Source organism: Microtus oregoni, unplaced genomic scaffold (genome assembly GCF_018167655.1).
Source record: "Microtus oregoni isolate MIOR12 unplaced genomic scaffold, Mior012 000118F_ref0000498, whole genome shotgun sequence".
Taxonomy (NCBI): Eukaryota; Metazoa; Chordata; class Mammalia; order Rodentia; family Cricetidae; genus Microtus; species Microtus oregoni.
The window spans coordinates 1931239-1954054 of NW_024544747.1; the positions used below are offsets into that span (position 1 = coordinate 1931239).

At 47.2% G+C, this 22816-nt stretch overlaps 1 protein-coding gene across 3 annotated transcripts in view; it reads right to left on the reverse strand.

Moving 5' to 3' along the window:
* Slc4a8 (solute carrier family 4 member 8) overlaps positions 1 to 22816 on the reverse strand; it is a 71418-nt gene that overhangs the window by 23504 nt on the left and 25098 nt on the right. For all 3 annotated transcript variants that reach the window (XR_005973753.1, XM_041645962.1, XM_041645963.1), the window contains 11 exons: positions 16555 to 16743; positions 15619 to 15710; positions 14562 to 14719; positions 13683 to 13770; positions 12547 to 12693; positions 11485 to 11585; positions 6528 to 6702; positions 5715 to 5848; positions 4236 to 4481; positions 2815 to 2920; positions 1583 to 1744 (listed from right to left, as the gene is read on the reverse strand). Coding sequence is in view for 2 of the 3 variants with exons in the window: in XM_041645962.1 (XP_041501896.1) it covers positions 1583 to 1744; positions 2815 to 2920; positions 4236 to 4481; positions 5715 to 5848; positions 6528 to 6702; positions 11485 to 11585; positions 12547 to 12693; positions 13683 to 13770; positions 14562 to 14719; positions 15619 to 15710; positions 16555 to 16743 (1598 nt within the window). In the remaining variant the exon portion in view is untranslated. The remainder of the gene's footprint in view (positions 1 to 1582; positions 1745 to 2814; positions 2921 to 4235; positions 4482 to 5714; positions 5849 to 6527; positions 6703 to 11484; positions 11586 to 12546; positions 12694 to 13682; positions 13771 to 14561; positions 14720 to 15618; positions 15711 to 16554; positions 16744 to 22816) is intronic.

Below are 22816 nucleotides of genomic sequence, written 5' to 3' on the forward strand. Positions count from 1 at the left end.
CGTGGAGCGCGAGCTTTATTGCAGCATGAGGGAGAGAAGGGGAAAAGAGAACGAACAGACGGCTTTCCAGCTTTTAAAGGGTTCCCCATGCACGTGCATCAAACACCACGTTCTGCGCCTGTGCAGCCTTTGCGTGGAACACTAGGGGCTCCTAGGAAATGTAGCTCCCCAGGCGAGCTACGCTCAGGGGCCTTCTGGGGAACAACAGTGTAGTCAAGGACTGGCTTTAACTCAAACACCTCAGGCTAGAGCTTTGTTGGACAGAGTCCTCTCAGCACTGCTAACACCCTTATGGTACCACTGAAAACTTGCCATTGCCCACCCCCCCATGACTTCTTTCCTGTTTCATTTTTTCCAATAAAGCTTCTTGTTTGTGTCTGTGTGTGTGGTGTGTGTACACCTGCACATGTATCGTGTGTGCATGTTTGTGATATGTATGCATTTATGTGTGTGTGGTATGTGTGTATTTGTGTGCATTTAGTAGTATATACATGCGTGTGCTTGTGTGTGTGGTGTGTGTTTATGTGTGTATTGTATGTGTGCTTGTGTGTGTGCGCATGTATTCCCATTCATTTTAAGGCCTATCCCAAGAGAATCACCCCATTTTAGAGCTTGGGTGAGCTTTAATAACAGATAGGGACAAGAACCCTGGTCTCAGCTCCCCACATCTTGGCACACACAGCATCACTACTAATGTCCCTTTTCTCTGAGGCCTCAGATCTGAAGCACACTCTCCATGGTTTTGTTCATCCCTCACTGTTCTGTACATTCTCTGAGTACTCAGACCCTGACCACCCCACACTTACCCAGGCTTGGCAACTGGTCGGGTTCTAGCAGCCACTTGTCAACTATTTGTCTAGATAGGAAACAGACTGTGAACTTACTAATGTGTTGCTTCCCTCAGCTACTCTGCAAACTCACTAACGCCTGTGAATGGGCTTTAAACATGGATTTAATCATGGTGAACAACCGAGCCCCCTCCCCCATACTCTATTGTGTGGATGTGCCTAAACGGTGGACTGGCTGAAGCCATGGCTCACACGGCCGCTCAACTCGGGCCTCTAGCTCTGCTCTGCCCGAACCAGAAATCCTGCCTGGGACATGAACAATGGCTCTTGAGGCTTCAGATGGTCAGGGAAGGAATCCAAGACAAAGACCAGCCCGGGCTGGTTCCTGCAGCCACAGAGTTTGTAATCTATGGCAGGAACCATGCCTAGGAAGGGGCTTCTGGGTCCTTTACAGAACATAAGTCAATCTCTCCAACATGCAAGCTCTAGTTTTATATCCCATGTATCTCAGAATCTCAGACACGAACTTGAACAGCCTTCTGGAACCGAGAAGGGGACAGTACCACCACCTTCAACCTACCCGGTCCTTTTCAATCAGAAAGGCTTTAGGCATCCTCACTCCATACCATGGAGCTGTGAAGGAGGCTGCCATGCACTGGAAAACCCTGCCCCAGTGCAGCTTCTCAGGAAAGCTGGTACGCTCCATGCTGCCAATCTCCACAGCAGCATGGGGCTGAGAGTCAGTTCTGTAGTTAGAATCCTAACACAAAAGCAACGTCTGAGCAGCTACTTACTTTGGTCGGGAAATAGCGGCTCGTCTTAAATGTCTTTAAGGTGCTTGAGAGGATGAAGGTGGTGAAGAAGAGAATACAGGACCAAAAGAGCACATCGGGAGTGTAGGGTCCATGATGAGCACACGCTGAGCCCATGAACTCTCCGTGCATCTCCTGGCATTCCTGGAGGAACAAGAATTCTGGGTTACAAAATGGCTGGCACATGGGGACAAACAGCTGCCACCTCCCAGCTCACCATGCACTGCCATCCCATGGCTGCAGGCAAGCACAGGCCACCAGCACTGGCCATGTGACCACCATGCAGCTAGGGCCCTCACTAGCAGGTCCCTGTCAAGACCACTGGGTGGTCCTAACCAACACACTTAGGCATGAAGTTAGAACTGTCTGGAACAAACACTTCTGAGGCTCTGGGAAGAACTTAGGTGGTATTATTCTTATTAGACAACCTTTGAAACTTAAATATTTTTCCAGCTACACAGAGCCTGGACCTGTCCTTGTCCCTATGTTTTCATTCATTTTTGTGAGTTTTTTTTTTATGAAAATCAGCCATCATGCTTGTATAAAACAAAGAAATGAAATAAAGCTATCACTGCCATTAGTAGCAAATTTTCTAAATGTCACAGAGAGAATCTGGTAAGAAATGAGCACACACTAATGGGAAACGCAACAGTTCAGAGTATAAAAGTCATCTTAAAAATCTTAGGGAAACCCATGTCACTGGAGGGGCAAACACGGTCACAATAATAGACCAGTTTTTCTTCCAAGTATATCTTACAGATTCTTACAAATCTCAAGGCAGTTTTCAAAAATAAACACAAGAGGTGACTCTTGAGTTCATGTGGCAGAATGTGTACCAGCCAACTGTTTCCCCAAAGGACGCTACAGAGATTAATAAATAAATAAAACATATCAATTTTAGCATGATAAAGAAAAAGAGATCTCTAAGTATATCAATATGATGAAATAGAGCTAATCAATGCGCCCCCACACAGTTACAGTTTATATGATCAAAATGGTTTTTCTTAAACCCCCAGATGGGTCTCTCCGCACAGCCCTAGTGGCCTTAAACTTACAGTGTCCCTACCTCGGGCTCCCAAGGTTATAGGTGAATGTCACTGAACCCGGCTTAAGCTTAAATGCCAGGGTCCGGCAAAGGGTTGCTCTACCTCAATCTAGAAGTCCTTTATAGACCCGGTGGTCACAACAGAGGACCTGCCCATCCCCAGACTTACGCTAACAGTCAGGTTCAGCCAGTTCACTTCTGTGGTCACGATGTTGTGGTCCTTCCAGTACCGTAAAGTATGGTTGTTTGGATTCTCCGGGAGCATGCACCTGCAGCTAGGGAAAGATGAAAACATCCCTAACGGAAGCTGCCCGCTAGTTACTAAGTGCTCTTGGCCATGCTTAGGTTAAAGGCTCTGTCAGAGCTATCTATTTCTCATACACTTCAGATCTTGAAGATGGGTCCTATTGGTTGAAGACAATTTATCAACACAACCACACACTGATTTTCAGTTGGTCATGACTAAAGGTGTGTTCCACTCAGTCAGCATGTAAGCCTTGGATAAAATGGTATGGACAATCTATGCCGGCCATGCGATATGCCCACAATAAGCCAGGGACGTGACTTGTTTAGTTTCTATCTCTTAAGCTCTTGCTGTGAATCAATCTGCACAGCGAGGGTTTGACCCCATGCTTCTGTGCAAACAGCAGCACCTCCTGGAGTGTGTCTCGCATACCCAGTATTTCCTGCTTGCTCCAGTGTTCCCTCCCTCCTCTCTCATGCATCCAGGTTAGGCACAGTGTCCTGCAGGCCACCATGCTGCCTCCCAGCCTCAGCATGCCTTGCGTCAGCATGGCCAACTGACTGCCATTCTCACCACCATTGCTTCACCTGTGCTTTCAGAAACCATGCCTTTTATAACAGAATTAAAATTCAGATCTCGGCAGAAAGAAGTCACAAAACTACATTTTGATTTAAAGGAAAATCAGTCTCAAGGCTGGGAAGGTGGCTGAGTGGGCAAAGTGCTTGCTTGCTATACAAGCACGAGAGCCTGAGTTGAAACCTCTAGATCCAGACACCTAGAAATGCTGCATGCAGCTGCAATCCCTCGCACCTACGATAAAGATAACGTGGAGACAGAGGACCTGGAACCTGCAGGTCAGCTGGCTGGGAACACAGTGTCAAACAACAGAGACTCCATGCCAAACAAAGTGGCAGGCTGCTAGAAAAAAAGGACGACAATTTCTTCAGTGGCCTAACCATTGGCAAAAGGTCTGTGTCCTTGTCAGTAACCCATGTTCATGTGAGCAACCCCAATCAAACTCAGTGGGTCTCTCTCTCTCTCTCTCTCTCTCTCTCTCACACACACACACACACACACACACACACTTACACATGAAGACATGAAAGGAGAAGGAGGACTGGTTTGGACAGAAGAAAAAGATCGGTGGAAGGTGACAGGGTGGAGGAATATAAAGAAAAGTATATTGGGGTGAACATGATCAAGATAAATTAATACTTAAACACATGCATTACAATGATAAATATGTAGCAGTGTAAATTACTTGATTACCATGTCTTGGTAAAGAGAAAGTTCCCAATTCTGTAAGTGGAGGCCGGGGAATGAAGAAAGGCAGGAAGCACACTTACTAATAGAGGCTAAGGTGGTCCAGCTGGCTGTGCATGTGTATGGGGTAGGTCTCTGCCAGGTGAATCAGCTTTTCTATTGCTTCATAGATGAAAATAATGCAAATCAGGGAGGCAAATGCTTCTTCGGTGAAGCGGGTGATGTAGCAGACGAGGGAACTGGCATCAGTGGCCACAAGAACAATACACAGGAAGGCAGTCCACAGCCCAATACAGGCTCGCAGGGAGAGGTACGAAAGGGCATAGTCCCTGCAAAACACCGGAGCTCGTGAAGAACACGGAAGGGAGGCACCGAGAGACAAAGGGCCGGCTCAGCTTATCCACAGCAGCACTGCAACCCTTTGTCCCTAAGGCTGCAAGTACTGCACACCGCAGTAAAGCCCTAGGACAACGTGTTCAACATCTTCACTGGAGCTGTTTGCCGGGCAAAGGCACAGAAAACAGAGAAGGAAGAAAACACTGCATCTGCAATAAATCATTCTGCCGTTACTACCCAATGTGATTGATTATAAGCGTGGTTGTGAATGGGAAGACGGGGCTGGCTCAGGTCCCATGTATTTCTACTTCTAATACAATGTGGGGAAAGGGTCTTACAGGGTGGAAACCAGAGCACTGTCAGGCCCACCACATCCACAAACAGAAGATGAAGAAAGGACAGTAGACCCAATTTAAAATTATTCTAAAATATAAAAGGGAAGGAGTCAGAATCAGTTAAGATGGTTTTCTTAAAAATTAAAAAGTGCTGGGCGGTGGTAGCTTACACTTTTAATCCCAGAACTCGGGAGGCAGAGGCAGGCAGATCTCTGTGAGTTCAAGGCCAGCCTGGTCTACAAGAGCTAGTTCTAGGACAGGCTCCAAAGCTACAGAGAAACCTTGTATCTCAAACAAACAAACAAACAGACAAAAAGCCCACGATCCAGCACTCAGGGAGTCACGGTAAGAGGAATATGAGTGCAAGGCCAGCCTGGGCTACACAGCTCCAGGCCAGCCCGGACTACACAAAAAGACCTTAGCTCAGAATAAATAAATAGAGCTGGAGAGACGGTTTAATGGTTAAGAGCACTGGCTTCAATTCTAGAGAGCCTGGATTTGATTCCCAGCTCCCAAGTGGGTAGCTCACAACCACTTGCAACTCCAGTTCCAGAGGATCCAACACCCTCTTCTGATTTCCATAGGCACTGCACAACATGGTGAACAGGCATACATGCAGGCAAAATGCCTCCATACATAGAATAAATATAAATAAATCTCAAAAACTCATAAATTTAAGAGACTAAAGCTGTAAAGACTTTTGGTAATGGTGAGGAGTCACCAGGCAGGCTCTGGAGAGAGGGAGGCCTGTGGCTACAGAGCTGCAGGAGGACGGCAGGCCAGAGATGCCTGGCCCTCGGGTTTGTGTGCTGTGCACCTGCACAGGAGCTGGTGCTCGGCGTTGGCAGACGGCAGCCACGTCCAGTAACTTCCAGAAAAACAATGTCTTACTTGCAGAACTTGAACAGAATCTTCTCGAACACGAGCACAGGGCCAGTGCTCCCCAAGATGGTAAGGGGCTGCCCAGCAAACAAGGAGTAGGCGATCCCCGTCATGGATGCTCCAAACAAGGATTCAATTGCACTCTGAGGAGGAGAAAAAACAATCAGAGTCCATAGCTGTCCACAGAGAACAGCTGCCTTACCCACACTGACTTAGCTGCTCCGCGCCTTGACAGTCATTGCTTGTATTTCTTCTACTCAAGAGGGAGGGGTACACAGAACCCAGAGCTCTTGCAAACCAATGCCACTCTAATAATTCAGGTACCAAACCATCTGCCATGATTCCTCAACTGAGTTTCGTCCTTTAGCTCAGTTCAGTATTTAAAGATATAGAAAGCACACATGTCGGTCACAACACCTATCACACACAGTCACTGGATCTTGCTCTCAGATGTTATCAGTGGGTCCATTTACATTCCTGGGCACCAGTTAGTGAAACCAGGGGTGTGTGCAGGAGGCAGAGCTGGGCTCCATCATAAGTCAGAAAACCCAGTCATTCAGGACACAGGATCCATTCTCCTCAGCACTGACTACAGAAGATGCCCCCAAGGAACTTGGATGCCACTACAATATTTTTTATTATTGTTTTTTTCTCCACTACTTTTCCCTCGCCCTCTCTTTCTATCCTCCCATCCCCCATGCTCCCAGTTTACTTCAGAGATCTTGTCTTTTTCTCCTTCCTAAGTGGATCCACGTATGTCTCTCTCAGGGTCACAATATTTAAGTCTTGTTTTGGACCACTAGAAATGATGAAAGCTCTTACTATCCGTCCTTCAGTGGCTTCTCCAAGCAGTCCCCCAAAGGTGATAACAGGTGACATGCAGGCACAGTACAGGAACAGAAAGGAGGCCAGACACTGTAAGCTGAGTGCGTCCCGGTAGTCACTCCAGTACCAGGGGGCCTTCCGCTTGATGTCCAGCACCAAGCCCCCAAACAGCCTGCAGAGACAGGGTGGACAGGCCTCTAACGCAGTCCCTCCTCCACAAGGGCATAAGCAGAACGCACCTGAGAGTACTTCACATGTGCTCAGGAATGTTTTAGCTTCAGCTTCACCCCAAGCACATCATTTTGGTACAGACAGACTCTGTTATAATCAAGGGGATGATGTATGGGAAAACTGAATGTGTACCAAGCATTAAAAAGTCAGTTTAGGTATGCACATTGCCCACTTATCAATATTCAAAAAATTAACAAGAAAGCAAATATTAGCATCAGTTTCCATTTCTATGCCGTTAGAGGAAATGCGAAAGCAGCTCAGATTACCAGTGTTATTAAGGCTTTCCAGGCATACAGCTCTATGCATGCACATTCCCACTCCGAGCAGCCCCTGCCTCGGTCTCTGCACAACGACTGACTCATGCCCTTGATGAGCGGAAGAGAACAAGTGCCAGGCACCGGGCCAGGCACTGGAGATGCAGCAGTGAGCAAGACCAGCACAGCCCTGTCCTCCCAGGGGACAGCAATGATGATGGGCGCTATGGCAGCTCAGGCTGGGGGGGGGGCATCAGCGGGGACTCAAAGGAGGACTGGGAGACAGACAGACCAGGCAGAGGGACCAGCATGGGGACACCCAGGTGAGAACATGCGTTAGGTTCAAGGCGCTAGCAGAGATCAACAGCACAAGGGCAAAAAACTGACAGACAGGTTGGAGAAACTGAGTATCAGAGGATGTGAATGGTTTTGAGGAGATGGAGCCTAACCCTAACAGCATGCCAAGTTACTAAAGAATTTAAACAGTGGAGCAGTGTCCAACAAATGTTCTAGTTCTAGAACCGTCGCCCCGTGGTTGCTCTGTGGTCGCCTGTGGCCGCGGGAAGGGAGTGTGGGCTGAGAGGAGGAATGGTAAGTTCAAGGGCTACTCAGGAGGGAGAATCAGTAGGGCTCCACTGTAGCTTAAGCCCTCCAGAAGAGGCCAATGAAGAGCAGGACACACACCAAGGAGGAACACCGCTTCCAGCTGAGTCATTTCCTAAGCCGGGCCTCAGCACCACAGGGAAGCTACAAGTACATGAAAACTTTGATTGGATCCTATATCAGCAAGTAATGAGATGGTTAATCTTTTTAGACTTGAGATTGGCATAATTGCTTTTGAAACGTCCTTATTAAAGGAGATATATACTGAGGTATTTACAGGAAAATGATATCGATGATTTAGTTTTAAATAATCTAGAAAACATAAAAACAAATGAGAGGAAAAAAATGAGACAAAATGGCAAAATGTTGGTGACAGCTAGGGACCATCAAAAAGCTACAACAAACCCATTTTCTCCACTGGAGGGCAGTGTGGCTGTCCCTGGCCTCTCCTAAGACCCCAGGGAATTAGGAAGAGGTCAGGACCTGCACCCAGGAGACAAGCCAGGCAAGCCTCCTCTACACAGCACTGGCCTGAGGTTGGGGTGCAGAAGGGGACACAGGGTGGAACTGCTCACTCACTGTTTTCCTCTGGCTGTGCTGCCAGCTATACCAGTAACATCACCATCTGACTGTGGTCTTGGGAGGTGATAAGAAACCCCAGAACATGCTTTAGCATTGGTATGTATAGCCAACAGCTCAGGCAAAAGAGCTCTCTCCAGGATCCGGCCTAGCACACTGAAAGTCAGCCTTGGGGTTGGGACCAAAGACTGATTATAAACAGAGTGCCATTTTGTCTTACTCTCTCTGTACAAACAGACCCTCAGGAACCTTTGCGGTGGCAGTGATTAATCTGGGCATTATAAAAGTGTTTCAGGGGCCTCCCTACAACAGTGTCTTGCACCAGGAGCCCATTACCTCTCACCAGCAACCTCCATCTGAAGGGAAAAGAATCTCATGCACCTCACTGAGGCTCCTTGAGACGCTACACCATTGACCAGCACACTTCTGGGCAAGGAGGCTTCATGAAGGCGAATAACACATGAGTTATATGAAAGAGAGGCATCTGCCTAGAACTGCTAGGGAGAAGCAGACACCAGGGCCACACTAACGGCACGACTAGAACAATTTCTGATTATTTCAGTTATTTTTGAGGTAAGATTTCTCTATTACACAGCTCTGGCTATCCTGAAACTAGCTCTATAGACCAGGCTGGCCTTGAACTCACAGAGATCCGCCTGCTTCTGCCTCCGGAGTGCTGGGATTAAAGGCGTGAGCTACCACTGCCCAGCACTGATTACTTCTTTTAGACATACATGCATAAAATCAGAACAGAATGCAGACAGTGATCAGATATAATATAGCTGCTTCTCTTCATATTTGGAACTTCCTTTCCCTCTGACATCATCCTTACTGTTCAAGTGTTGGGGGCAGGAGGCACACAGAGATGAATTTAAGCTCAATGCAAGAGCAGACTTACCAGTGCAGAGGGTCACTAGGCTCTGGAACACTGACTTAGGGAGCCCTTCCCTGGAGGGCTTTAGGGACAGGCCAGCCATCCATTTGTCTGGTGTGCTTTGAAAGAAACCTGTTTGAAGCGTGGGGGATCATCGAGACAGCAGCTCTGGATTCTTTTTTCATTAACCCTTCCCAAAAATTTGTATCCCAAATAAGGGATATAAATCTACCCAAACCCCGTCCCAGAGGACCCTGCTGCAGAGGAAGCGTCTCGTCACACTTCCAGCTTCCTTCCATGATATCCCCTCCTGTGTCGGCATCAGGAAGGTCCACAACATGGTCTTAACCCTGGCTCAGATGGTCAGAAGACACAGAATGCAGAGGGTGCGTCCCACTGTCATCGGGCTCCTCGAGTCCCCTCTACCTCATCTCCCAACCCTCTTCACCTAACATGAATAACTATCCCTAAGTCTCTGCATTTGGCTCGAGGTCCTGCAACACAATATGCATAAATAGACATCTGCGTTTGGAACCATATAACAAACGGTGGGAAGAGTTAGACACATTTTCGTGATTATGCAGTCCAGAAGGCTCCAGAAACGCTTAACATGTCCAGGGTTCCCATTCACCTTTTATATATAACTTTAAGTGGGTTAGGGGCCAGAGCTGGCATGGAACTGTGCTTTCTCACAGAGGCGGTGTGACAGGAAGGCTATGGCCCTCTTGTCCTTCCTTAGGTAGTCTGAGGTTGACATTAGCTCAGGAAGAGGACAGTCAAGCATTGCCACACCCAGAAGTCCTTGTGTGAAACATGCAGAACTCTTCCGAATCCTATTTGAACTTGTGAGTTAAGATCATTGGGTTTGTGATGAAGTGTGTGATAATCCTGTCACTGGTGTTTTCCATGGGAAAATCAGATACTATTTCCAGGATCCTATACCTGTTGAAATACAATCTAGCGGTGGCCCACAGCATTACAGGGAACTGATTTTAAACACAAGATTCTCATGTTCTATTTTCCTCAGGACTGGAGGAAACCTGAAATGTCACTTCTGCACAGATGCCTGTTTGAGAAAACTGTGGGGCCTCAATCCAACTTCTTCACCTACAGCTGGGTACAGACGTAGTTATACATCAAAAAGATACACTGTAACTCTGAGGTGCTCTCAGACCCCGCCCCCTACGGGGCAGCCCTGGAGCCTCTCTCCGGATGCTCCCCTCACTGCTGCTAGACACATTTCCCATGCTTCTTTCTCAACTTGAAACAAAATGTTCAACTCTCTTTTAGGCTGCTCCCTTTAGCAATAGCCACCTGCGTTCAAGGGTTCCTCCTTCCTGCCAATGCTATCCCAGAACCGTTACCTTCAACACATCCTTCCTGCCAGAAAATGTACTCCTGTCAGCACAGTGCCAGGGTAAGGGCCATCCCCACTCCCAATTTCTCTGTCCCCTTCCTAACTTCCCCATGAATTTCCAAGAGTAGAAAAATAAGCCATGCACTATATTTTTTAAAAAATTAAACAGAGCCGGGCGGTGGTGGCGCACGCCTTTAATCCCAGCACTTGGGAGGCAGAGGCAGGCGGATCTCTGTGAGTTCGAGACCAGCCTGGACAAGAGCTAGTTTCAGGACAGGCTCCAAAACCACAGAGAAACCCTGTCTCGAAAAACAAAAAACAAACAAACAAACAAACAAAAAATTAAACAGAAACACCTGAACTTCTAGAGGGAGAGAAACAAAGAGGAAGATGACATGAAAATTATCGCCACAGTGAGTCCTGCCCTGAGGACTCCCACCCACTGGATCCTCTGTAGACAAAACACAACGTCTAGACCCAGTCCAGCCTTCTCCCACACCAATGCCATTGTCATTCTCTTTTATCTCTTTCCTACCTGGGATATAAGCTTCCTGGTCTGTGGACTAGTTACTGTCACTTACCATAAAGGACACCCATCTTTACAACACTGGCCTGGAATTGTAGATTTTCCCTTAGACACACACACCTAATATAACAGCTATCCTCCTACCCTCGGGGAGTTTTTCATCCTGAAGCGATGACCCCGCATTTACTCAGACCTTGTCCACGCCATGTTGCACAGAGAATACTAGAAGGCTTTCCAAATGGACTAGCATCTAAGCAGAGATAAAGGAGAAGTGGGGACACCAGGAAACGAGGAAGGGGAAGCGTGTGCTCACATCAGAAGAAACAATTTCTAGAAAGGACTAGAGGACAGACAGAACATTTCAAACCTGAATGAATGAATGAATGAATGAATGAATACAGTATTAGACACATCCATCATGTGTACAGTAGATGGTCCCACCTGAAAGCCAAGCACAGACAAGGATGCCTCATTCCTTAACGCAGCGGCTGCCAGTGAGCAGCACCCAGGGAGCAGGTCTCAGAACTTACCGCCCAGTCCGTTCCAGCTCAGGTCCACTGTGTCCCCCATGTGGCTCTGGCTCCATGTGGCAAATGTTTCCATTCGGGACTCCAGGCATTTTCCTTTTTTCCTTTTGACAAAGATCACAAAATGCGTCAAGTTGACATCTCTATCTTTGTTCTTCCTCCACGTCTGAAAGCCAGAAAAATGTTCAAATGTTCATGGCTTCCACATGCATTGCTGATTTGATGCAACTGACTTTCATGGGGTGGGAGACACGTGTTTACATATAGGAAACAACTTCCCCAACAGAATCTGATGCCTACCTAGAACTTTCCAGAGACAAGGTATGACTGAAGCCTCAGTTTCTGGTCTGCATCCCTGTCTCACCGACCTTTAAAATCTTGCCCTAGATCAGTCAATTCTGTAAACTAGAGACAAGAGCAGGGGCGGGCATCTGGGAAGGCCAAATTTACATGGATAAAAATGTCTGTCCTCATCTGGTACATACAGAAGCTCTCTTCCCATCCTCGGTATGTCAGAGAACCACTAGAAACCTATTTGTTCTTTCATTATACCATGTTTTTTTTTTTTTTAACTTGATTATTTTGTATACAATGTATTTCCAGGAAATACTTTCCCTCTCCCCTCCTTCACTCTAGATCAGTTCTTCCCAGTGTGGCGAGAACTCCATTCCCAGTTAACAATGATATTTTAGCCGGGCAGGGTTGGCACACTCCTTTAATCCCAGCACTTGGGAGGCAGAGGCAGATGGATCTCTGTGAGTTCGAGGCCAGCCTGGTCTACAAGAACTAGTTTCCAGGACAGGCTCCAAAGCTACAGCAAAACCCTGTCTCAAAACCAAAAGAAAACAACAACAACAACAACAACAACAACAACAAAACAAAAGACAATGATATCTCATCACATCAGGGCCTACCTGTTATTACAGATTAGTCTTTTATTCCTAGTCTGACATTCAAGAGCTCCCAAACAGGGACAAGTCTTAGTATATTTGGCATAAACAGACATAACTTTTGCTTGTCTGTGGAAAGAACAGCAGCCACAAATAGCTTATATGCATACGTTACCTGGGAAGGGACATTTTTGGGTGGCTCAATTCTAATGGATGGGTCCCACTCCCCTGGAGGGAGCACGGTCACCTGGTCCAGGAACTCATCTATCCCGGCCAGAAGGTCATCTCGCTCCTTGGCTTTATATGCCACATCATGAAAAATCTACAGAAGGGAGGGAAAAACCTTAGGAAAACTCAACATTACTGTGCTTGTAAAGATATCCACTGAGAAATGGATACAGCCTCTTGATTTTTATTTCTGGCATGGATATCTAAGACATAAAACTTAGTGCTTAAAGGAACCTAACGCAGAGTGCGGAGGTGCCTGTGCCCGTGAATCCAGGCACACCCCAGACCACAGCAGGAGGGTACCTCAAGTGGAAGGCCAGGCCTCTCATGGAGTGAGACCCTGTGTCAAGGAGATAAGACACCACTCTAAAGTCATTTTATTGTCTCCACGGGAGAAAGAACAAGACACAGAAATTCTCTTAGTCACGTCTGAAAATAGACGGTCTTGCTAATGGAGGTCATCTGTGAAAGGACCAGAGAGAGATCACACATGAACTTAGCGCACAGATGTGTGCCTTGGAACCCACTGCACAGCAGCCCTCACCAGGTACAGAGTGACCATGACACCTCCACATGACACTGCCCGAGGGCACAGCCTGACCTTATGCAAACCTCTTTCCAGGGAACAGGAGTGTTTCTTTATACAAATAAGTTCAACATATTTAATTAACTATATTCTCTAGAAAGTTAACTCAGGCTTCATGAGCTACATTAAATATGAGTTGACACATTTTACTTGGCAATAATAATTCTCCCAGAAAATGATGTCTTTGCATCTTGGATTACTTAAAAAAGGGAGAGTTAAGTGGCCATAGTGGTACATGCTTATAATCCCAGCACTAGGTGTTCAAGGCCAACCTGGGCTACTAAGAACCTGTCTACAAACAAACAAGCAATGGAACTGCAAGGAAAGTCTCCCAGAAGGTGTGGTTCTCTTGAACGGCTCCTAGAGAAGTCCTGGATGCTTCCCAGCAGATGCTGCCACAGTCCTTATCGTATCCCCAACAACGCACACAGCTTCCGCGAGAGAGAAATGCTCACTAATTACGAATTGAGTGGATGGAAGGCAGAAGTGGTCTGTACCTCATCGGTCATGATGGTGGCCATGGATCTGCCAATCTCGTGGTACTGCTGACCTTTTCCTACTGGGCCCAGCAAGATAAACAAAAATCTGCCAAAACACACAAAAGAGGGAGCTACATAAATAAAGAAGGAGAAGGGACATTTTATCCACTCTAAATAGCAAACCTTGCCCCGACTACCACACAGAGACCATCACCGCCTTCAAGAAGAACATCAGCCTGCTATGGCCAGGCGCCATTCAGAGCTATTAATGAGACATCATTCAATAATGTGGCTGGCTGGGCTTCTTAGCGTTACCATAGACACAGTTCCTAGCCATAGAAAGGATGTCTTTTCAAAACACTGCACCGCTGTGTAAATTCAAGGTTATCTAATCCCCATCCATTGTTCTATTAAGAAAATGACAGAGAAAGGGAAGGATAAGAAGTTGAAATGACCAAGTCCTGGAGAGGAGTGTGAATTGTGTTCTGGACATCTGTGCACTCTCTATAATCAGTGGGGCTCTGAGTCACCACGTCACCACCTTGGGGCACACAAATAGCCAAGTCCTACCAGCACTGTGGAAAGACATCAGTACCTTTCCCTAGAGACAGTTCCCTGGAGACGAAGGCCTCCTGGTGTGACAATCCACTGGACCTTGCTGTGCTCTTTCCCTGTTCCCCTGGGCTCCTCTTCCAAGGCCAACAGTACTCATGGTCACAGCCTTAAAACTTAGAACTCACTCCCCCCACCCCTCATCCTCCCTTCACCCCCACTTTCATAGCTCACCAAGGAATTTTAAACACTCTCTCCAAACGGCCCACCCTAACTTCTGGTACTAACTAGCTACTAGCGCCAGTGCTCACACAGGTCACTCAGCACGGGGCAGGACCCAGGTACCTTGTTGGGATGGGCACTTCCGTCAGGCCCGAGAGGAGCACAGCTGGGGACAGCCTCACAAAGGCGACGATGGGACGGTCCAGAGTGTCCACCTCTCCAACCAAGACATTGGAGGCCTCTGCCCCAGTGGGAATTTTTTTCATGAAATGAAGGTCCACCTGAAAGTACACAGGAGCCTTTGAGAATTTAGGAGCCATCGGCTTCGCTGGCAATCATTCTCTTCAAGTATCACTCAAGGCTACAGAAGAGTGCCTCACTGTTTTATTTGATCTTTATAAAAACCCTGAATGGAGCGATCATAGATCAGATCAGTCCACTACTTAAAAACAAAGGGGGGAAGTGATTAAGATTCAGGGAAAGAAAGCTGACTACAACTACGGAGTATAGAATACATGCACGTGTGTGCACGCACACATACACACATTTATCATTTATAGCACATGTACACTATATATAATTTAGTGTGTGGGGTGTGGGTGTGGGTGTGAGTGTTATATGTGTGTGTGTCTACACATGCTGCAGTCCATGTATGGAAGCCAGAGAACACCTTGTGAAAATCAGTTCCTCCACCACTGTGTGGGTTTCAGGGCAGAATTCAGGCAGCAACACCTTTAGCCACTGAGCCACCTCAAGAATCAAAGTTTAAGTCCGAGAACTTTCATCCCACCCCACCATGCTCCGCTGGGAGGAAGCGCCTCGGGAGTTCTGGGTCATGTTATGTCTCCTTGCAAATACTGACTGCTCCATCAGATGCAGCAGCCACAGCCCTCTATCACGAGCTTTAGGAGGCAGCGGCAAATACTGCAGTGACAACAGTGAGAGGGACTGCATGGCATCAGTTGCCAGAGGGTCTGCCTTCGCTGTGCTTAGTCGGCTGGCTGAGTGTGCAGAGGGAGACAACAAGGAAGATGGCGTCCCTTTCCACAGAAGCAGTGCTGCTCTTGGGGAAGGCTCATGAGCCGTCGGAGCTTACCAGACCCCAGAAAGATTCCAGAAGACCCTGGGCTCCACTACAGATAACCTTCGGTCTAGAAGTCAACCTGCCATGTCTCCTCACCTTGCTTAGATCCACAGGACTGTGCTCGCAATTCACTCCATTTTTCACCTCGAGACTTGTAGTTGGAGCAGACTGAGGAGAAACAGTCTGACCTATTTGGAGACAGTCAAACAGAATCTGCCAATGGCTTGCCCCTCCTTCCCCTCAGATCCAGCCATCCATCACAGCCAGCTGTGACCTCTACAGGCTGGGAGGACTATGAAGCAGGGTCCATCACGTCTGTCCCAGCACTCAGTGCTAAGAAGGCAGAGGTCTAGTCCTCCATTACCTTCCTATCTTCCTTTCTCTCTGCAGAGAGCCATCCTGACCCTCAGTGCGCGAGCACCTCTGCAGAGAGCTTAGCAAACAGCTTGCCAGCAAAGGAGGAGAAGCTGCAGGTGAGGCCTTGCGCAGCCATGGCAAGAGAAGCGGTTAACAGCTGGGCCCACCCACGCCTGTACACAGGCTCTGGACCTAAGCTAACACACAGAAATCCCACAACAAATGGAAGAAAGGTCCCGCCATTGTCTTTATTAAGTGCCATGTGAAGATTGTCCAGGGCCATACACTCTCCAGGGGGAGGAGCCAAAGCACAAGCCTGGAGGCCTGGCTAGTCCACGGTAGTTTGTGTCTAAGCAGACTTTTGTTTAACTGGACAAGGCTGCAGCTCACCTTCTCTGGCCCAGCTTCTCATCGATGTGACCATTCTCCCCAGAGCTACACCTTCTTTGGGAGCACGCGGGGATACATCCCTCACCTCGCAGTCCCCCCTGGGATGCTATCCAAGGGCACAGGGAGAAGGGAGCATCCTAGTCACCTAGCTCACTACCCATCAAAGAGTCCAGGGGTCTAAGTGTCACAGCCTCTCCCTCCAGTAATTTCGCATCACCAACTGGTCCCCAAATGTGTTTTCAACAGAGAGGAAAAAAGAGAGACCCCCCCCCCCCAAGTCCTTACCATCTTTGTCCATGGAATGTGGGTCCGATTGCTTCTTGCCAACCTCAGCAAAGGAGCGGACAATGGGGATGAGGTTGTTCCTCCGCCTCTCATTCTGATGGTGGTGTTTCTTGAGAAGGGCTTCCCGCACTTTAACCCTCATACTGTCATTCAGGTCACTGAACAGTTCTTGCTGGTCCAGTATCAGGTCTAGGAAAGAGACATTCACAGCAACACTCAGACGGAGAGTTCAGGAACCCAAGGGGAAGGGTATGAGGTGGCAGGGGAAGGGGCAAAAGGCAGAGACGAGCTGCTCTCCTAGGGTCACCAAGGTGGTTTCAGCTTCCTGTCTGAAGGAGCATTTGGGTTTTGTAGCTATGGAACAACGTCCTTTGCTTATTTAACAACGAGACAACAATGTGAACACATGGTTTAGGGACAGAGTGTCACTATGCTACATAGGCTGCCATGAATTCCCGGGTTAATGTGACCTTTCTGCAAGAGTGGGGCTTACCGGAGCTGGAGAGATGGCCCCATGGATAAGAACACTGACTGCTCTTACAAAGAACCTGGGTTCTATTCCGAGTACCCCCATGGTGGTCATAACCATCTGTAATTCCAGTTCTAGGAGACCCAACACCCTCTTATAGCCCCCAAGGGCACCAGGCATGTGGTGTACATGCACACATGATATCAAATGACTAATCCATATAAAATAAATCTAATTAATTAAAAAAATTTTAAGGTAGGACTTAATCACGGTGACTATACCATTATACTTAGCTCCAACCATTGCTTAGGGAATGAAGTCTCTGAGTATTTAATGCATGCCCAGAACTGTACCATGGGGTTTTCATCTGTCCAGTCCTCACTGAAACTCAAAAAGTGGGCATTTTGATGAAAATTCTTTTTTAATTCTATTTTAAAATGGATTTTTTATCTTTATTTATGTGTGTGTATATGCCCCATATGTGTGCAGGTACCCAGGAAGACTGGAAGAGAATCATCAGCTCCCCTGTAGCTGGAGTTACAAGTGGCCATGAGCCACACAATGTGGTCCTGGGAACCAAACTTGAGTCCTCTGCAGGAGGAGCAAATGCTCTTAACTTCTCAGCCAGAGTTCTTCCAAACAAAGAAACCAAGGGACGGTTCTTACAAAAGTCCCCAAGCTCTTACATCTGCGAAGCCGAAGAGCCAGGGTTCGTGTCCAGCTCTGGCTGACTAAGAGCCCACGATTACTGTCTTAACTCTACTGTCCTTCCTCCATGAGCCCTGCATTGTTGTAACTGTCAGGGATGCTGCAACCTTGAACTCCAGTGGATTCTTGAAAGTGCAGCCTATAATCAACCCAATTATAAAATGGGGCACTGAGCTGAACAGAGAATTCTCAACAGAAGAAGTTCAAATGGCCAAAAGACACTTAAGGTCATGCTCAACTTCCTTAGCGATCAGGGAAACGCAAATCAAGACAACTTTAAGATACCATCTTACACCTGTCAGAATGGCTAAAATCAAAAACACCAATGATAGCCTTTGCTGGAGAGGTTGTGGAGAAAGGGGTACACTCATCCATTGCTGGTGGGAATGCAAACTTGTGCAATCACTTTGGAAAGCAGTGTGGCAGTTTCTCAGGAAATTCGGGATCAACCTACCCCTGGACCCAGCAATACCACTCTTGGGAATATACCCAAGAGAGGCCCTATCATACAACAAAAGTATATGCTCAACTATGTTCATAGCAGCATTGTTTGTAATAGCCAGAACCTGGAAACAACCTAGATGCCCTTCAATGGAAGAATGGATGAAGAAAGTATGGAATATATACATATTAGAGTACTACTCAGCAGTAAAAAACAAGGACTTCTTGAATTTTGCATACAAATGGATGGAAATAGAAAACACTATCCTGAGTGAGGTAAGCCGGACCCAAAAAGAGGAACATGGGATGTACTCACTCATAATGGTTTCTAGCCATAAATAAAGGACATTGAGCCTATAATTCGCAATCCTAGAGAAGCTAAATAAGAAGGTGAATCCAAAGACAAACATATAGGCATCCTCCTGAATATTAACCTTCATCAGGCAATGAAAGGAGACAGAGACAGAGACCCACATTGGAGCACCGGACTGAAATCTCAAGGTCCAAATAAGGAGCAGAAGGAGAGAGAGCACGAGCAAGGAACTCTGGACCACAAGGGGTGCACCCACACTGAGACAATGGGGATTTTCTATCGGGAACCCACTAAGGCCAGCTGGCCTGGGTCTGAAAAAGCATGGGATAAAACCGGACTTGCTGAACATAACGGACAATGAGGACTACTGAGAACTCAAGAACAATGGCAATGGGTTTTTGATCCTACTGCACGTACTGGCTTTGGGGGAGCCTAGGCAGTTTGGATGCTCACCTTACTAGACCTGGATTGAGGTGGGTGGTCCTTGGACTTCCCACAGGTCAGGGAACCCTGATTGTTCTTTGAGTTGATGAGGGAGGGGGACTTGATCGGGGGAGGGGGAGGGAAATGGGAGGCGGTGGCGGGGAGGAGGCAGAAATCTTTAATAAATAAATAAATTTAAAAAAAAGTATATATAGGGGGCTGGAGAGATGGCTCAGAGGTTAAGAGCACTGACTGCTTTTCCAGAGGTCCTGAGTTCAATTCCCAGCAACCACATGGTGGCTTACAACCAGCTATAATGAGACCTGGTGCCCCCTTCTGGCTTGCAGGCACACGTGGAAGGAATGCTATACACATAATATAATAAATAAATTTAAAAAAAAAAAAAAGTATATATAAAAAAAAGAAAGCGCAGCCTAAAGAAAGGTTAAATTGGGGATGGAGAGATGGTTCCGTGGTTTAGAGCATGGGCAGCTCTTCCAGAAGACATACATGCAGACAAAATACGAATATAAAATGAAATAATAAAGTTTAAAAATGTATTATTTAAATTAGTTAACTGCTCACTGAAGCCAATCACCAGCATTCAAACTATCAAGGTTTGCGGAAGGTCTTACTTGGTTCTGTCATCAGGGCTCTAGATAAATGTCCAGAGCTTCAGTCCCTACACTCTATCCCTAGTTCCATTATTCCTGACCCATCTGACCTTGGAATTACATGACCACTCTCTTCTCAGTCTCCCCTATACAGAGAGGACAGCGCCGATGTCTCCCCATGCTGATGGCCGCCACATTGAGCTGTGAGCAGCTGGTCCTCCTACCTGTTCTATGTGCCGGGACCAGAGGGGTGAGCAATCAAGGCGGGAGTCCTGCATATTTAGCCTTTATAATGATTATTTCTTCTCTCATATACACTCATGCTTCAAAATCCTGCACTTTGAAAGAAGAAAATTCCACGAGGGCCCTTTTCTAGCTATTGTTTTTAGCTTTTCTCTTCCCACTTAAAATTCTCAAAAGCAAACAATCCTACTTTAAGAATCACCTGCCGCTCCCTGCCAAGCGCCAAAGTGTCACGAAAATCCGTGTCTGCTCTGGGCCTTTAAGAACACAGCTCTGCCAAGAACTCATTTCAGATTTCCGGCTTCCGAACTGATTGTTTGATTGGTTTTGAGACGAGATCTTGCCACAAGCCCAGAGTGGTCTTGAACTTGATCTACCTGCCTTACCCTCTGAGTGCTGGCATTCCAGGAGTTACCACCACACATGTGGACTTGGGTTGCAGCAGTCCTGGTGGCTAACACAGGCTTGGCAGCTGGCACTGGCTGTCCCCTCACCATCTGCACTCCTGAGCTCAGTCTCCACGGGAGACTCGCTTCTATCAGCCTGCTTATGTCCCCGCAGTCATCCTCAGACAGGTGGTGTCCTCACCCCCATTTTTATCCTCAATGATCTCAACTGCAAGGAGACTGTAAGCACCAAATGCCATGGACCGGTGTGACCTATCTCAAGTCACATCAAAGATCCGATCATGAGCAGACATCATCTGGATGTACCCACACCCTAAAACTTAGCAAGTACAAAATAAAACTCATCCTCTTTCCAGCCACCAGATCTGCGGATTTTCTAGTCATCCAGCCACAAACTAGAATCCTGAACATTCTTCCCTTCCTGCCCCAAACCAGTCCATCAAGTGATTCCCACCACTCTACCTCCTGAGCTGCTCTAGCAATCAGCCCTTGCTGTAGGGTCCACTGAGGGGACACTGGCCCACTGGAGCAGGTGGCTCTGCCAGGTCTTACCCTTCTCCCCCAGCCCCTCTGCCTTGCTTAAAAACCTTTGGGTTGCATTCCTAAAGCTGTCACCAAGGTTTCTTCCCTTGTTTTCCACCTCCTCCTCCTGAGGCTGACTCGAGTCCAGCTATCAGAAGCCCCCTTTGACTCACCTAATTAACATGCCCAATTAAAATTAAACACCTCACCCTAATACAGATTTCTCCTACTTTACCGTTATGTGCCTATGTGCCACATCTGTCTCCTCCTATCTGGAGGCGGTCCTTTGTCCCTCTGGGACAAATATTCCTGCCCCCCTTCCCTCATCAGCTTCCCCATCCTCCCTCAGCCCTACCTCTGTCATCACCGCATCCTAGCCCACTTAAGAGGACCCCCTTCCCTCATCTGCTTCCCCTTCCCCACTCAGCCCTACCTCTGTCACCACTGCATCCTAGCCCACTGTAACATGGACCCCCTTCCCTTCTCCTAAAATTCCACCTGCAAGGTCATCTGCTGCTTCTTTTTCTGCCTGAGTCAGACAGCAGCCACTTAAACTTTTCTTCCCCACTTATAAAAGATTGCCTTAGAAACAGGTGCTTGGATGTGGTTTGTACCAAATCTGGGGTCCAGGAAGGAGCAGCCCTGAGCAGGGGGTGGCGGAGGGAAGGTCTCCTTCCTCTGCAGTGGAGCACCATCTCATCTGGTCAGATCCAACAACCTGGTTCACGCTCCCTTTAGCTCACCCTCCGTCTTTCTTACAGCTAATTTGATCAAGTACTACCCCCAAGACTTCAGCAGGGTCTCCTCATTCTTGATGATTATAATATCACTAACTCTCCGGGGCTCCTCCACTAAAAACAGGGCACAAACTTTCTGGGGTACTTCACGGGCATTTAGACACATAGTCAGAAGTTGATGAAATACAGATGCGACCCACTTGGACTACAGTCTATGAGTTGAGTCGTGTGAGGGAAGATAAAAGTGCTCTGGGAAAACTCCCAGAAACCATGAGTGTTGGGACCTCAGTTTCTTAAAAAACACCTAACTGTTCTGGGATGTGCTTTTGTGCCCCTTCCAGGTGTATTGATTGGACAGGAGTAAGTTTATTCTTTACGACTGGCTACTGTTTGTATGAGGTGTATTGATTGGACAGGAGTAAGTTTATTCTTTATGACTGGCTACTGTTTGTATGAGGTGTATTGATTGGACAGGAGTAAGTTTATTCTTTACGACTGGCTACTGTTTGTATGAGGTGTATTGATTGGACAGGAGTAAGTTTATTCTTTATGACTGGCTACTGTTTGTATGAGGTGTATTGATTGGACAGGGTGAGTCCACTCTTTCTGATTGGCTACTGTTTTTATAAGCCTCCACAGAGAACATGTTTTTGTCAATTGCTAAGGGCAGCTTGCCCACTACCTGAGACTTGCCTGTGGTGCTGTCTTCAGGGTATAAACTGTACTTTGGGGCTCCATTCTCGCAGGTTCCACTATCTCTAGAGCAGTGAACGTGACTCTAACCCTGAACTCACTTTTTTTTTTTAATTCTACTTCCCCCACAGTTGGGAGTACAACTGGGGCACCGCCTTCGGAAAGAGTTCGCACAGGAGTCCATCAGTACTGACCTCCATCCCCCGGGGTCCCAAAAGTCCTTAAAGAGGCATGATTATTTAGACACTTGGAATGGAGAAATCTTTAACCTGTCTAGTAGAATGGAGTCAATCTGAGGGGAAGTGTTCCATATGCCATCTGGTAGTCTCCAAAGCTGCGCCCCAAACACAGTATCTTAAAGTCTGTTCACATCAGAAAACCCCACCAGACGGGTCTATCCTGCATGCCACGCTGAAACATGGGAATGCTACGGCTCACGTTCCTGCATATCTGTTCTAGATGACATATTTTATACTGCTAAATCTTTTTTTTTTTTTTTTTTTGGTTTTTCGAGACAGGATTTCTCTGTGGTTTTGGAGCCTGTCCTGGAACTAGCTCTTGTAGACCAGGCTGGTCTCGAACTCACAGAGATCCACCTGCCTCTGCCTCCCAAGTGCTGGGATTAAAGGCATGCGCCACCACCGCCCGGCTATACTGCTAAATCTTTAATTTAATTTTCTTCTTGGAGTTTT